General features: G+C 39.5%; 1 protein-coding gene across 14 annotated transcripts in view; it reads left to right on the top strand.

Annotated features, from left to right (window-relative positions):
* The window catches only part of ANK3 (ankyrin 3), a 516597-nt gene that overhangs the window by 336742 nt on the left and 163366 nt on the right, over positions 1-16489 (top strand). For all 14 annotated transcript variants that reach the window (XM_037804170.1, XM_037804174.1, XM_037804175.1 and 11 more), the window contains exons 10-14: positions 4870-5067; positions 7687-7785; positions 10534-10632; positions 12492-12590; positions 15400-15597. In XM_037804170.1, coding sequence (XP_037660098.1) covers positions 4870-5067; positions 7687-7785; positions 10534-10632; positions 12492-12590; positions 15400-15597 — 693 coding nt within the window. The remainder of the gene's footprint in view (positions 1-4869; positions 5068-7686; positions 7786-10533; positions 10633-12491; positions 12591-15399; positions 15598-16489) is intronic.

Raw genomic sequence — 16489 nt, 5'->3', positions numbered from 1 at the left:
TAAAATCAACTAAGACAGTTTGAAAAAGAGAATACTGGGGAATAAATTTGGGGTCATATGAGTTACCTACTAGTCACTATTGTTTTTATTAAAGCAGTGATATTTGGAAACTATAGTAACCTTTATAGAGAGCCTTAATTTCTAAACATTATCGAAACAGTGAAAGCACATATTTGCCCTATTGCACTCTGGTCAGTGTTTCCTCAAGAGCTCTCATGAAGACTGGGCAGGGTCAGAATGGTATGAATAATTCCATGACTCATTTGAAATGCAGGGTCTATAGCTGGTAAGCCAGTTGACTTATAGTCCGACAGATTCATCCAGCCATTTTGCTTGTGTTCCACAGATTTTCATTGTATATGATGACACCTTAGACTTTTGAGTGCTTCTCATCTTAACCATTCTCTTTTTCCTTTCACCTCTGTCCTCTCTTCACCTCCATTGCTGTGCTCTCAGCACTCGCCCTCACTCAGTCATCACCACCATCATCTCTCGCTAAACTGTTGTAATTGCTTCCACTTTCTCCCTTGCCCCTTCACAATCCAGTTTCCACTTTGCATTCAGGGTGGCCATATAAAACACTGACCGAATCATGTCAACCTCCTGCTCAAACAGCCACCAATTAATTCCCGTTGTTCCCTTTAAAATTAATTTATATTTTATCAAAGCAATACGGGCATAGTTAAAAATCAAATAATACTAAAAGACTTATAACAAAACAGACATCCCTTGTTTTTCCCTTCCCTAACCCTCCTGACATTGTTCCTTTCAACCTTTTTAGCATTCTAATAATGTGCTTACTACTATTTCTTTTTTGCTTCTATTTCATGATTTATAAATTTTATCTGGTTATTGGATACTCTCTTCCAGCTCTTTTTATATAGGTGACAGTTTAGCTCTATCTCTCCCTCTACATTTTTTCCCCATACACCAGCTCATTAAACTATATCAAAAGTGTTATCAGTTTAAATCTATTGTAAAAATATTGTTCACTGCTGAGCCAAGTTGGTGCTATGATTACATTTCCTTTCTATATAAATTTTTGTGTTTCATGACGTTAGAAACTACCTCAATTTCTTCCATTTGTTAGCTTACAAATGGGCCTGTTACTAACCTTTTCCAAATGTGCCAACAAACCTGTCTATTAATAATTTTCTCCAACTTTTCATCCACACTTTTAAAAATTCTATCAGTTTTTTCCACTTCTTCCTTCCTCCCTACCTCCTACAGCTTTCCATTCTCCTGATCTAGCTGAGACTGGTGCTTTCTAAACATGGCAGACATTGTCTTCTGCAGACTTCCCTTTGCCACTCTCCTTTGTAGCCACACTATTTCTGGAATCATATATATATATATACACAAAGCCAATATGTTTCTCTTTCTTAGCTTATAGTCTCTGGGAGCATCTTGAGAAAAGAGGTATGAGTTCTTGCATTTCTGGTAAAATCGTTATTCCAGTCTTATAGTTGTTTGATAGCTCAGCTGAACAAAGATTTCTATGTTGCAAATCATTCTCCCTTAGAATCACGAAGCTTGGCGCTCTGACTTCCGGCAATTGTATGGCTATTGAGAAGTCTCAGTTCCACTCTGAAACTCACCTCCTTTTGTAGGATCTGCCCTTTTGCCCCTCTGTAATCTCATTGATCTTCTCTTCAGCCCTGTTATTCTCATATTTCAGATTGATGTGATGTGACAGGGACTTTTTTTTCTTTCATTAGCTGAACATTGTGTTATCCTCAAGTGTCCATATTATTTCTTTGAAAATTTACTTCTCTTCATTTTTTCTGGAACTCTGTTTTTTAATTGGATATTGGACTTTATGGATTTATTCTCAGGTCATCTCATCTTTTCCCTTTCATGGTTCATCTTCTTATCAAATCTTTTTTTTCTGGGAGATTTCCTTGATTTTTCTCTTCTTTTAATTTTCAAGCTCATTTTCTTGTTCTCTGATAGCTTCTTTTCTTAAAGCACTCCTATTCTTGTTTTATGGATGCACTATCTTCTATTACCTTTCTGAAAATATTTTAAATAACTTTTATTGAAATTTATTCCTCAATTTCCTCTTTTCCCATTGTTTGCCTTGGCTCTGTCTTTCACACTAGAGGCGTTCCTCAAACGTCTACACCTGCCCATAGATACTGGACATCTGAAAGCTCCATGTGCTGGCTTCTAACCACTTCTTTCAACCCCAAGCCTCCTTGTAGTCTTCCAAGGTACTACTGCTCCCCTATCTCCTGCCTTATTGGGGGTTTGAGAGGTAAATCAGCTTGTCTATATTTCTTATACCCAGTGGCGTGCTGGAGCCAGATTGTGTCAGCTCACAAGGGCCAAGTGTGTACATCTCTTCCCAGTGCCACATTGAGTAAGATCATGTTGCTAGCTTGAAATTACCCCTACTGCCAGGGAAATTGGCAAATGTTGCACACTGGAACATTTCTTGTTCAAAGAGCTGGTTGTTAAACATTCATCAGCATGCCACTTATTTTATCTCTCCACAAACACTTGGGTTTCAGCCTTCTCTCTTCTTCTCTTTAGCTAGATCAGTTGCCACACTTAAATCTTTTCACAGGCTAAAATTGGTAGCCTTCTCTCATCTGTCTTTGTTGCTTTCCCCTGTGTCTGTCTGTGTCCTTGTGGATTTTACCTTTTAAATTCCTTTACTGTCTTTGAGTGGAGTTTTGGGAAAGGATGGAGATAAGTACACATATTCCATTCCTGTGTTTAACCAGAAGTTTCCCTCTGCACTGAGGATAAACTTCTTACCAGAATCTGACAGCCTCTCTGCCACATCTCCTGTTCCACTCTTTGCTCCTTGCCTTGTAGCCAACCAGCCGTCTTTTATTTCCTAGAATACCCCAAGTTTCCTTTTCCCTCAGTTTGTTCCCAGACTTCTGTGGCCTCTTATCATTTCATTTGTCAATTCAAATGTCTTCTTCTCAGAGAGGCGTCCTCTGACCACCCACCCCACCCACCCTCACCATCCTCCTAAGTCCCAATTATTTGACCGTATTTTATTTCCTTCAGAACTCTTAACACCATCTTGAAATGACCTCTTAGTTTGTTTACTTGTTTGCTGTCTGCCTGTCTTCTGTAGAATAAAAGCAAAAACATTGCCTTGTCCATTTTAGCACCCAAAGCACCTAGAACAGTGCTTGGCTCATAGTAGACACTCAATAAATGTTTCAACGAATGTAAAGTGAATGAATGCGTTCCTCACTTTAAGACCATCTGCTTAGCTCTTTAGGACTTTCATCTTACTGAGCTAAGAAAGTCAGTAGCTTAATGAAGAGCCCTGTGTACAAAGGGAGGATGATCTTTACTTCCCCAATGACCTCTAGGTTTCTCACCCATGGATCATTATTTTGTGTATCATCACAGAATTCTCTTCTATTATGGATGCTTCCTCCTATTTCTACTCTCTTCTGAGTCATTTGTTCTCTCAGATTTTGCTTCTTTGTTTACTTCATGTTTTCCTCTAACAATGTATCAAAACATAAAGTAAAGGAATGTTTTGGCAGGAAATAAACCCTGCATATGCTCACGGGTGGCAGTATCTCAAATGGGAAACATTCCTGCACTGGTTGCACCTTATTTTTCTACTTTGGTTCACAATGTTGGGGAATTTTTTTAGACAGAAATAGCCTGATTGACAATGTATGAGGTCTTTAAATTTGCATGAATACTTATTGAGCTCTTTCTATGTAAGCAGAGCCCTCTGCTGGACGATATGGGGAAAATTATAACCATGAACCTCTTTCTTTCAGTGAACACAAATAGTTGAAATATTACAGCAGTGAGTGAATAATGTCATGCAAGTGACAAAAGGAAGCCCTTCTTTTTTTAACCTTGAACTCTTCTTTTATGCCCTTCATGGATAAATTAGAAATAACTTGACCCAGAGATTAAGAAAGACCTGTCTCATCAGTATATATTTAACGTATTTTCAAGATTCATTGTTGAAAATTTTTTGAAAACTGAATTTGCTGTCAAATTTTTTTCCAAAACTTGTCAAATTATGTTATAATAATTAATAGAGATTCTCTTGATAATTGGATTCTCTAGAAATTTCTCCCACTTGGCCTCCATATTTATAGGAAGCTTGCTTGAAAAGACTGACATCTTAGTACCTTGTTTTTGCCACCGTCATTCAAAAATTTGTATTGAATGCTAATTGTCATTCTAACCTTTTTTAAGGTTTTATTTACCTTTGACCATGTACCTTTCTTCTCTCAGCTCTTTAAATGAATTTTGACTCCTTCCTACTGCACACAATTAACTGTGTCATTGAAACCAGTTGATTTAAACAAAAAACAAATTGGTCAATGCCTTGCGTTTCCCCTCATAGCCACATGGGGGCACCAGATTGATGGAAAGCGAAAAGTTTTCTGCATTGCTGTGAGATATGAAATGCAGCGTATTCAGAACTTTTTTTAAATTGAAGTCAATATAGTATTCAATATCAAGTATTAGTGACATTTAAGGATAAATAAATACCTAATGAATACAAATCTCTTTCTGCCTGTATTTTTATCCTTAATATTTTTATCCTTAATATTTAAAACTGAAAGTTTTAAATATTAAAAATTCCAGTTCATTTGGAATGCAGTAAATAATGACCCTTAGTGCAATTCACACTATTTTTAAATAAGGAGACGAAATTATCCTTGACAAATTGCTATTCATTAATATACGAAGTGGGAGGACCAGTTTTAAAAGTAGCTGCAGTTCAAAACGGTTGTCAAAACCTTTTTAAAATAGAAGGTATTTCTGTTTGAAAAACTAAGGTTTTCATCTGTTCACATTTGCACTTTGTATGTGACACATTTTAAAAGGTAAAATGATAAACGCTGGTTTCCTTATGTGTTCCAGAACGGACTGTCTCCACTGCACATGGCCACACAAGGGGATCATCTAAACTGCGTTCAACTTCTTCTCCAGCATAACGTGCCTGTGGACGACGTCACCAATGACTACCTGACCGCCCTGCACGTGGCTGCCCACTGCGGCCACTACAAAGTCGCCAAGGTTCTCTTGGACAAGAAAGCGAACCCCAACGCCAAAGCCCTGGTGAGTGGCTCAGCGGATATGTCCAGTAGCTCGTCTCCCTGACAGCATGTAACTGTCCATGTGCAGGGATTGCTTTCGAGAAGGTAAAAATAGATGTATTTAAATAATGCATACTTCCTGCCAATTTTTTCAAGTATCCTTCTCGGAAGTCTGTGAGACCTTCTCTTACTGACATGCTCAAGGCTAATCGAACTACACCATTAACCTCATAATGGTCACACAAGTGATTCTCTTACACAAATGAAACTCAAAGACTGTACAGTTATACAAATACTGAGCTGGGCAACTTAGTGTTATAGGTAAAGTTATAATTCTGTGAATTAACATTTCTTCTGTGAGCTAAAAAAATGAGGCAAAATAATGAAAAACTATTTTAAACATGAGGTGAACTTTTATATTATTTATTGTTACTATTTTATATTATATTGACCACGTACATTAAAGAAATATTGCCTGTCATCTTCTTTTTCCTATTGATACAAATCAAAATTTTGGTCTAGTTCCTGGGTTTAACTGGGTTTAACTTCTCAAACAATTTGCTACTTTAACCTAAACTAAGTCCCTCAGAAAGCCTTGGTTTTCTCAGCAGTAAACTCATGCCTATACTCGTTTCACCACAGTTTGTTTTTTAAAACTACTTAAAGTGCAATAGAACTTCTAAGAATAATATTTTGTTTCCATATAAGACTATTCAAATAAAAAATTCATCATTTTATTTTAGGACTTGTAAGAACAAAGAATTATTGATACATCCAATTACTCATATTTACCCATCAGTTTGTTATAGTTTTGTTTGCTATCAAAATGAATTTGACTTTCCTTACTACTTACCAACTGTTGACAGCTACTCAACCTCCTCCAGGACTCAATCCCAACTATCTTTTCACAACCTGTGGTAGAAAATTGTTCCCTTTGTTTAAAAATATGTGAGCGAGGTGAGGTTTGGACTTCAGTAGATTGAGTTTGACTGCAATAGCAGCAGTGTGTACTGCTTTAAACTTTACCCTGTTAGCAGCGTTTTACTCAATAAAAATGAATGAAGGAGATAGAAGTGATCATAGAAGGCTTGTTTACTGCTGCTTTGTGGACATTCCATACCCTAAGTACAATCTTCAGATATATTTTGTGTGCCTAGCAGTAAATGACAGAATAAATTGGAAAACATCAAAACCTTGAGAAATACAGAGGGGAATTTCTGATTTTCTGTGGAGGTGGCTGAAAAAGAGGACACGTGGAAGAAGGTAGAGGAAAAAGAAATCCATTCCACAATGAGAATAGAGAAGAATCATCATGCTAGTGGACAGTCAGGTTTTATGAAGCAGGAAGGAAAATTTGGGGAGCATGTTTATTTGTTTTTGATTTGTCTTTGCCTCTGGAAAAATAAATGGTCCCAAAACTTAGGAAGTTGTTCAAATTTAGCTCAGAATAAGCATTCATTGCCCATGTTTAGGAAAAGAGAAGTCACCAAATTTTAGGGAAAACACAGGAGTTTACTAGCCATTTTGAGATAGTCTGTCACATGCTCAGCCCTTCAGGCTGGGGCTCTGCCTGTTTCCCTGTCTGAATGGATACCTGGTGCCTCAGGTGATTTCTAGGCCCTGAAACTCAGAATGGGTAGGAAAGAATGAGGAAAAAGGCATTCTCCTTAACTGAGACACCTCCACTGCTGTTGTAGTTCTGAAAGCTTTTACCAAAGAAGCGTTTCCAGAGCTGCTGGTCTTCCCAGTATATTAAAAGTATCTGAATTCTGAGAAGGGAGGAAAACAAATTAGCAGCCATGACTCATTTTTCCATCCAAGAAAAAAAAGTCTTACAACAGGGTGTGGTGCACTCTCTCATTTTCCTCTGACTCGGAAGATTTTACAGCATGGACTGTGGCCAGGTAAATGGCCTTGGGAACCTCCGTGGAAGCACCTGCCATTTCTGACCTGCTCTTTTATGGTGGACCCTGGTACTTTGTAGTTTCCCATGGGTGGCTGAAGTAGCAGCACAGTCACAATTATTAGGTAGCACAGTTTGATATTTTGTTTAAAAGCAGGTTCTTCTGTTATTAAATATATATTAAACCAAATGATCCAAATAATACTGGGCTGTTTAACTTTCTGCTTCCTTGAAGTAAGATTACTGGAATCTTATAGATAGGAAAATTTGTAAATGAGAAGAAATTAAAATATTCTAGAGATGATCTTGTACCTGCCCCAAAACACAGGTGAGATGCCAGAATAGGCATTAGTGAAGTTTTGGCTATGAGGAAGGATGTTTGGGCCCAGCTGTTTTTATTCTAGGTTTGAAATGAAGAAGAGGAGGAACATGTAATGTGGAAGCTTGGATCCCAAAATTAAATCATCTAAGGAAATGCATTTGCCTTAGCTTCCTGGAGATTGTGATGAAAACTCACTGCCTGTTCACAGTTACCATTGCACCTGGGGGTTCCCTGGAGACCTAGACTACCTCTGCTTCTGGAAAAGAATTCTATGTTCTGTCTAATGCCTGGTTGTTACTTCTCATTTCCAAGTCTTTAAAGCACAAAATATTAGCAAAAATACTGTACCACTCACAGTGGAAGTGGATTTCCATGGACTTATTACATATTCAGATATGTATGTTTGTACCTTGCAGAATGGCTTTACCCCTCTTCATATTGCCTGCAAGAAGAATCGAATCAAAGTAATGGAGCTCCTCCTGAAGCACGGTGCCTCCATCCAAGCCGTGACCGAGGTGAGAGGAGCTGGATCCCTGCAGTTCCCGAGGTGCTGAGAGTACAAGTCACGGCAGCCAAGGTCCCAGAGCCATTCCTGAGACCCGCTGGTTTTGCTCTGTGTGCAATTGCACAAACTATTTTCTGAGCCCTTCACTGATGGGGCTGATAGTCCTCAGGGGGAGCAGACAAGTGTGTTGGTGGGTGACTGCACATCCAACACCAAAACCCAAGTTTCATGCTCAAAGGTGAACAGTGCCATCATTGAAAGCATAATTTCTGTGAAATCGTGTAGCACAGTGGCTTTCAACTAGGGGTGATTTTGTCATCCATCCATCACCCCCCCCCCACACACACACACACACACACACATCCAGGGGCCCCTTGGCAGTGTCTGGACATATGTTGGGTTGTCACATCTGGATGGCACTACTGGCATCTAGTGGCTAGAGGCCAGGGGTGCTACAAAACATCTTACAGTGCTCTGGACAGCTCCCCACAGCAAAGAATTAGCTGGTTCAAAATGTCAAAAGTGCTGAAGTCAAAGAATTATGCCCGAGGCAACCTCTGTGTGTTTTTGTAAAGTGAGAATTGGTCTGTATAAAAACTCAAAATTAATGAAATACAGAGGTTGCTGACGTTAGTAAAAGCCTAATAATAAGTTTCTTTTATAAGAACAAACCCAGAACTTGGGGAAATGATCCATCAGTATCAGGGTCTGGACATTCAACACAGCAAACCAGGCCTGGCCCCATCTGCCCCTCAGGACTCCTCTTCCCCCACCCCCCCACCCCACTGCCACCTCCCAGCGCTCTGGGCTTAGTGGAGTCTAGCCCTCTATTTGCACCCCCTTAGACTGAACACCCTGTTGTTCACCTCCATGTCTCTGCCCCTCCATGTGCCATGCACCCCATCCACACCCCCTTTGCCCATCAATTCCTACATGTCCTTCAGAAGCTCTGGGACCACCTTCTCCAGAAACCTCCCCACACTCCCAGGCCCAGGTTAGGGCCTCCTGCCAGGGACCATCATCACAGCCTGTGCACATTTCTGTCAAAGCACTTGCCATCTTACTTATGGTCCAGTCACACCACCCTGCCCCCCAGAAACTGCAGGTCCCTTAAAGGCAGGGCTGAGTCTTACTGGTCTTTATGTACCCACAACACTTGGTCCATAATAGGTCATTCAATAAACGTCTGTTGAATGCATGAGTCAAGGCTACAGGGTTTGAAGCATACATAAAAATTAAGGTCTGACTGAGTGATCGTTGGTTTGCCAAACCAGATTCTTATCTGCAAATGGAACATTTATCTTGATTTGTAATATATGCCATTTTTAAAATGTCAGGTTATTGAAATAATATTAATACCGATTGGCTCTTTTATCCAACTTGCGACCTTACGTTAGTCACCCTATTGTTTCAGTTATAAAAACAGTAAGTTTGTTCTCAGTGCAAGGGAATGCTCTTTAAAGACCAGAATTGGCTCTGAAATAACAGCGGACTCATGACTGGTGTTTGACTAAGTGTCCAGAGCTATCGGGCAGTGAGGAGAAGGTTCCACCCCCAGCCCTGTGCTCCCGAAGGGCTGGGGAAGGCAGTTCAGACCAAGAGGCGGTGCCTTGCCTTGCACGCGTTCCGGTGCCTCCCCCTGCTGACGGGAAAAGCAAAAAGGTGCCAAATTAGACCAAAATTCCTGTTTTTCATTTTCATATTTCTTCTCACTATTTGAAGTCTGGACAGCTAGAATTCTTCCTTGTCTGTCTTTTTACCTTACTTTTATTGTACTGAATTCCTTTTGAATATTTTTTGACTTCTCAAATTTCCATTGAGATTTGTTTTCCCCTTCTCTCTTTTTTTAAAACTGGTTAGTTTTTTCTAGCCATATTAAATTTTTTTTACCAAATTATAATGTGATCTTCATGTTGTAAGCAGAAACAAATTCTGAGAAGTTAAAAATGGAATTATTTCATATAAGAAGTACAAGTAAATTATATTCTATAACAAAATTATTGACTTGAGAATTTGATCTTTTTTTAAAATTTATCCACTCTACTTAAATTTCACAATCATGGGCATATTAGATATAAAATACCCTGGAACCAATGAATTCTGCTTTCTGCTGAATAGTGGGTATGTGTGTGTGTAGGATTTGAAGCAAACGTAAAAATTAAGAACGATTCTAGTGACCTTTTTAATATTTGCCTTAATTATATTGCCTAATTTATAACAATTGAAATGTATGCTGATTTGCTCATTTATTAGACAGAAGACTCAGTATCCTGTTATTTTGCTTGTAATATAATCAGTTTATTCTGACTAGAGAATCCTTTTGAAAGTCCCAATAGGATATGAAATAAAAGGAGACTTTTTTCTAACATGTATATAATCATGCTCCCTTCCACGCATCCACACCTACTCATACAGATAAGGAAGATATTTGTAGCAAAGGGAACAAACTCTCGAGTTATTTCTTTCTAAATTTCTTTCACAGATCTGTAAAAAGGTATGAAATAATCTTTCTTCCTTAATGGCTATGGCATAGGTCTTTCATAATCGCAGATCTTGCCTTAGGGAAGCAATTCATACGGACTGAGGTATCTGCCTTACAGGATCTGTGGCGTAGTGATTGTCCTAGTGTCGTCTGGTCCGGTCTCTAAGCTGGTTATATTAAGACGGGTATGTAGGTAAGTAGGTAGGTAGACACACAGGCAGACAAACCCTTTATACGATGAGCCATCAAACCAACATCTCCCTCTCTTTCCTCCAGTCGGGCCTTACTCCAATCCACGTCGCTGCCTTCATGGGGCACGTAAATATTGTATCTCAACTCATGCATCATGGCGCCTCACCAAACACCACCAACGTGGTAAGTATCTTTTCAATGTAGTGGGTCCAGTTGTGACTAAATAAAAAACTGGCAAAGATTGCTTTTATCTACTTATTTTTAATTGGAATTAAATTAATTACTATTTAATTTTGACTGCTTAAAAGGACAGAGTTTGAGAATAGCTGTGGTTCCCTTTATTTCTAAGGCAAGATCCATTCAGTCACTTGCTACCCAAATTGTTAGAAATTATTGACTGTGTCCATTAACCTTACAGGTACATTGCTACCGGCTATTACGTTTTTAAAAAGATAGTGCTTGCGTGGAGGCTTTTTCTGTAGTAAAGGCACTAAGAAGTACTACATGTTGAAGAGGTGGCTCAGATGCCATCGTTATTTATATAAAGAAGTGATTTCGGGTAACTTCGAAGTAGTTTTCTTTAGTGTGCTTGACCATGTCAGAGCAAACCTGTGGAACTCTGAGTTCATGGATTATCAGATGATGTGTTCCCATGCTAAGCACTGCCCTGTCGGAGCCACAAGATTCATTTCAGAGCATATATCAGAACAGAAACAAATCACCCTAGATCTGCATGTGGCATTGGAAATTGTTTCCCAAGATTTTAAATTTGGCATCACAGTAACATTAGCCTACCAGATCACAAGCATAAGAACACTAGTTCAACTCATAAGCATGAAAGAAGTAAAAATAAAACAAGCAACATTCCTTAACAGAAGGGGCAAGTAGTAAGTTCCTGCACACTCACCCTGAGGGTGGGCCTTCAGTTAGGCTCTGTGTCTCCTGACAACCAGAATCAGTATTTCCATGAGATAGAATCAGACCAGCTTCTCTGCTGAAATACAGTCTTTCCTGGTACTAATGCCAGAGAGAAAATGTTTTCTTTCATAAAGAAGACACTGGATAATATGCTGGCCAACATCCTCAACACCTTTCCAATAAACACAATCCAGGTTTCATGTAAACACATCTTTTTATGTCCTTCCACAGAGGTGGACGGCCTACAGGGCAAATCTCAATTCATAAAAGGAATTTAAAGGTGGCAATTGCTGGTGTGAGAGAATATATTTGATTTTTTTTTTTTTTACTTCTTTTTTTTCCAACCTACCCATGTTTTTCTATATGGAATTTTCATCATTTTTATAAAACTAAATAAATATTTGAATAAAAGTCTACTTGGTGAAAAAGAGATGGGGTAGGGGAATCCAGTGGCAAAGAAAATGACCCCTTGGAATAACGTCCAAACACTAGGATACTGATCTGTTTAGATAAAGCAGAGACTGCAAAACAACGCGGACAAACTGAGTCTGGCCCTTGGGTGTATTTCTGTTGCCTGCGCAGTATTTTGTTTTGTTTTCAATTGTGTAACATTTAATAATTGGAAAATGTACATAAATATCCAAACTACCACTTCTTTTGAAAAATAGGCTGGTGCATCATCACAGGGCTGACTTTCCTGCATGGTTACAGCCGCAGTCTCGGGTGCCAGCTGGCAGCTGCCCCCTTTAGGCAGGGGTGGGGCTTGCATCTTGAACACTCCCTACCTGTCCAGCTTCACTCATTTCCCCTCCTGCCCGGCCTACCTGAACATTTGTCTTTTCCACCCCTATGAGGCCACTTTGTAGATTATTGAGCAGTGCTTCTGATACCGCTGGGCACTAGGATCCCAGGGTTAAATCAAAGTCCTCACCTTCTCAGTTCAGGCTCCACTGAATTCTTACGCATCTCGTTTCCTATCCTTCCAATGGGAAGTGCTTGGGGCTAGTCTTCATTTAAAAAAAAAAAAAAAAAAAACCTACATCATAAGTTTTATGCAAATGCATCCAATATGCCACTCCCTTCTCCAGAACTGCAGTTAACTTACTTTGGCTCGTGTTCCCCAGAGAGGAGAAACAGCACTGCACATGGCAGCTCGATCTGGTCAAGCTGAAGTTGTGCGGTATCTGGTACAAGATGGAGCTCAGGTAGAAGCTAAAGCTAAGGTAGGTGCACTGCATGGCAACTTTTGATAATTAGGGGGTAAAAATCCCTTGATCTTTATAAAACCTTTAAACACATACATGCTCTCTTTCAAGAATACTTTTTTCAAGTAGTGAACAAACCTCAATGACTAAAGTCTCTATCCAGCTAAAATTTTGCAAAAACCCTTCTCTCCACATTTGTTCATTTAGTCATTCAACAGAATTAAATGGAACAAGAACTTTGTGCCAAAAACTGTTCTTGGCACATTGCTAATCCCTAACAGATTAGGAATTAGAGCCTAGACTTGTGCAGAGGTCTTCCCACCCTAGGAAAACTTATGCACAAAACTTCTAGAACAAGCACAATTTGAAAGCTTTTTTTTTCACTTGCATGTCAGCTGTCCCAGCCAAAAAAATATTTTGTTGTTGTTGTTTTTTCCCCACAAATTGTGAAGCCATAAACTGAGCTGGTTTTGAGCTGTTTCAGAAACCTATCTATACATATAAGAGAATTTCAGAGTTGGGTTTGGATGCTTCAAATTCTGGCTGGTGTTTGGCCTCCAGTGGAAGCCCACTTCTCGGTCGGTTACTGTTGGGATAGGCAGTTGGTCTACTTATCAATATGGCAGTTCAGATTAGGAGCCATAAACAAATGCATAAATGCCTTAGTCATTTTATTTTAACCTAAAATATACGTACATTTATTTGCCATCTATTTGCAGCATCTGCAATTCCTAGTTTCAGGCTAAATGGGAAAAAAAAACTTAGATGTTCAGAATCATTTTGAATATAGAACCTTTCTAGACTTTTTATGATTTTTCTCCAGTGTATTCAACTGTCTCTCCCGTATCTACTTCAACCACAGTTGTTTTTAAGCAAGTTCTCTGAAGGCTCTCCAAAGCATTTAATTTAGTATTCCTAGGGAAAAATAAAGCTTTCCTTCGTACTCGTAGTTTACCCGTTAATAGTCTTTAATTGCATAATTAAAGTAACTAGTACAAACATAGTACAAATTAGTAAAGTAACTAGTGCAAATGTACTAGTGTGGGAACAGACACAACTGAGTCTTTGTAAGCATAAAATCCACAGGTGGGTGCCAAAAGTTGTGAGTGTTCTAGAAAGCAGGCTGTTAGACTTGAGTGTTCAGTGTGCCATTTCACCACTGATGGAACTTACAGAGGATGTGGAAAGAGAGGTCAGCAAACATTGTCTGTAAAGGGCCAGACAGTAAATATTTTAGGCTCTGTGGGATGTAGTCTCTGTTGCATCTACTCACCTCTGCCATTGTAGCATGAAAGCAACGATAGACAATTCACAAGCAACTGGACATGACTGTGTTCTTATAAAACTTTATTTACAAAAAAGGTGGTGGCTGGATTTTGTCCCTGGGCTGTAGTTTGCTGACCCCTGATCTAGAGGATGTTGGTTAATCCAGCAAGTTGGATTAACTGGCTGCTCTCTACTATGGGTCACGAGGAACCTCACATTTATGATTGTTGTTAGTTACATATTAAGTGTTGTGCATAGGGAATGGTTTTCACCCACAAGCTGAAATTGAGAATAAGACTTTCTACCTATCATTTCATTAAGGAGGCAGTTAAGACCCTGACCTCCTCAGCCAGATAGCCTGGGTTTGAGTCTTGATCAACCATTTACTAGCTGGGTGGCATTGGGCAAGTTAAGTAACCTCTCTATGCTTCATTTCCTCATCTAGCTTCCTAATCTGGAAAATGAGGATAATGATAGGAATATTGTGAGGGTTAATAAATTATAGTAGGTGGAGTATTTAGAACAGAGCTTAGAACATAGTAAGTGCTCAGTAAATGTTTGTTGCTGGTTGTGGTGGTGATGCTGGTAGTAGAGATAGATGAGATATTTCTTTAGCACCTGTCTTCTTATGCTTTCAATATCTCTTATCTCCTTCAAGGCCCTTCCCCCAACTTTGTCCTCTTGTGCTTCCTAATAGCTTCATCCATCCCCTTGCTTTGACCTTGACCGCCATCCTACCTACTCTTCCAAAGCAGTGTCCTGTGCTATAATTTCTCTCTACCCTCCCTACTTAAAGTATTTACCTGACCTTTATCCCAGTCCAGTAGGAGATTTCTCTCCAGAGGACAACCACTAGCCCATAGGACACCTCTGGGCAAATTAGAAAAAGATGTCCCTCCAACTCAGAGGGATAGCACCTAAGGGTTCAGGGCGTGGTGAGTGTCTCATGCCTTTGGTAAATTTTAATAAGGTGCCCCTCCACCCTCTAGGCAGGTGCAGCTCATGCCAGGATGCATGACTTGGCAAGCAAGGGGTAGGGTGGCTTCCAGCCCCCATTAGCCCTCTTGGCTGGGAGCCCTTGTGTGAAGTACGCCTGCATGACCCTTTAGTGTCTCTTCCTCTCTCAGCTTTTTGACACTCTGAGAAAGCAGAGCTAGTACAATTCTTACTATATAAGTGTCTAATAACTACTGCAGGTAAAATATCCCACCCACATATTTACATGTTACCAGGATACATTCCCTTAACTCCCACAAAAGGAATGTTTAGAAGTTAAAATTTGATAAATTATGGCAGGTGGTGGTGGAGATCATTTATAGATAGAACAGCCTTTCACAAGCCACAGACTAATAGGTCATACCTAGGGTATTAGAGATGTTTAGTTCCTCTATCTCCACTTTTCCAAAACTTGAAGAGCAAGTTCAGTGAGATTATTTTAAACATTGAATCAAAGCATTGAAAGTAGCCGCTGATACGAAGCAGCTCAGGTTCTCTGACTTTTTCACAATGGCACCATTGTTTTCTCAGCTCATCATCCCTGCATTTCTACCTTGCCATTTAGGATGACCAAACCCCACTCCACATTTCAGCGCGACTGGGGAAGGCAGATATAGTACAACAGTTGTTGCAACAAGGTGCATCTCCAAATGCAGCCACAACTTCTGGATACACCCCACTTCACCTTTCAGCCCGAGAGGGGCATGAAGACGTAGCCTCTTCCCTTTTGGATCATGGCGCATCATTATCTATAATAACGAAGGTATAAAACAAAAACTCCAGGTTTTTCTTATTTGGCCTAAGTATACAAACCACATTATCAATGCTCTACTGGAAGATGCTTTTGTAACACTTTCAAATCAGGAGATAAATTTTTCCTGGGTTGTTGTTTGTTTTTATTGTTGTCTTGTCTGATTTATAGTTTGACTTTTTTTTGTCTTGAGTCTGATGCCTTAGAGTAACGTCATACCACATTGTTGGTCTACATGTGCAGAATGTAAAATTTGGTGCTCATTTTTCTTGTGATCTGTGTAAATCTAGCAAATGTGACAGCAAGATCAATTGGCATATGACTAATACCATAGAAAGCATGGAATTGGTTTTGAACTATTTTGTTTGGATGCACATAATGGGTATTTGTGTTATCAATGCAGAAGATAATTATAAGTGCTTAGAGAAATATTTGAATAATAATGACTATCTCAGACTCCATCTCCTGTGATTCTTTAGGCTCTTCAGTATATTTGAGATGTGAGTCTCTGGATCTCTTTTAAAATGTGGAACAGAGTAATGACTGATTTCAGTTTGATTTGAGTTTCAGATCTCTCAGTCCTTCTACCTTACCAGTTGCCCATTGGCTCTGGTTTACTATAGTCTCATGTGGTCACATGTGTTGATGACCCTCCCATCCCTAACTCATGCTTGGAGCCCTCCCTAACAGCTCCTGCTGACTGACTGGTTGATACCTGATCCTTGTAGGAGTTGGAAGGAGGGGCAGCTAGTCTGCTCTCAGCATCCAATCTCACATATTTATTAGGCTAGAGCCATGTGTCATTATTCAGTTCACCTGTGAGGGCAAAGGTGAAAGAATCTCTGACTCCAACTCCTAAAGACTAGAGCATACCTAAGGAAATATGTATAGGGGGGAAAGGGGG

The sequence above is a fragment of the Choloepus didactylus genome, chromosome 15, assembly GCF_015220235.1.
Source record: "Choloepus didactylus isolate mChoDid1 chromosome 15, mChoDid1.pri, whole genome shotgun sequence".
Taxonomy (NCBI): domain Eukaryota; kingdom Metazoa; phylum Chordata; class Mammalia; order Pilosa; family Megalonychidae; genus Choloepus; species Choloepus didactylus.
Note: the sequence above shows the minus strand (reverse complement) of the source record. Positions and strands in the feature narration are given on the sequence as shown.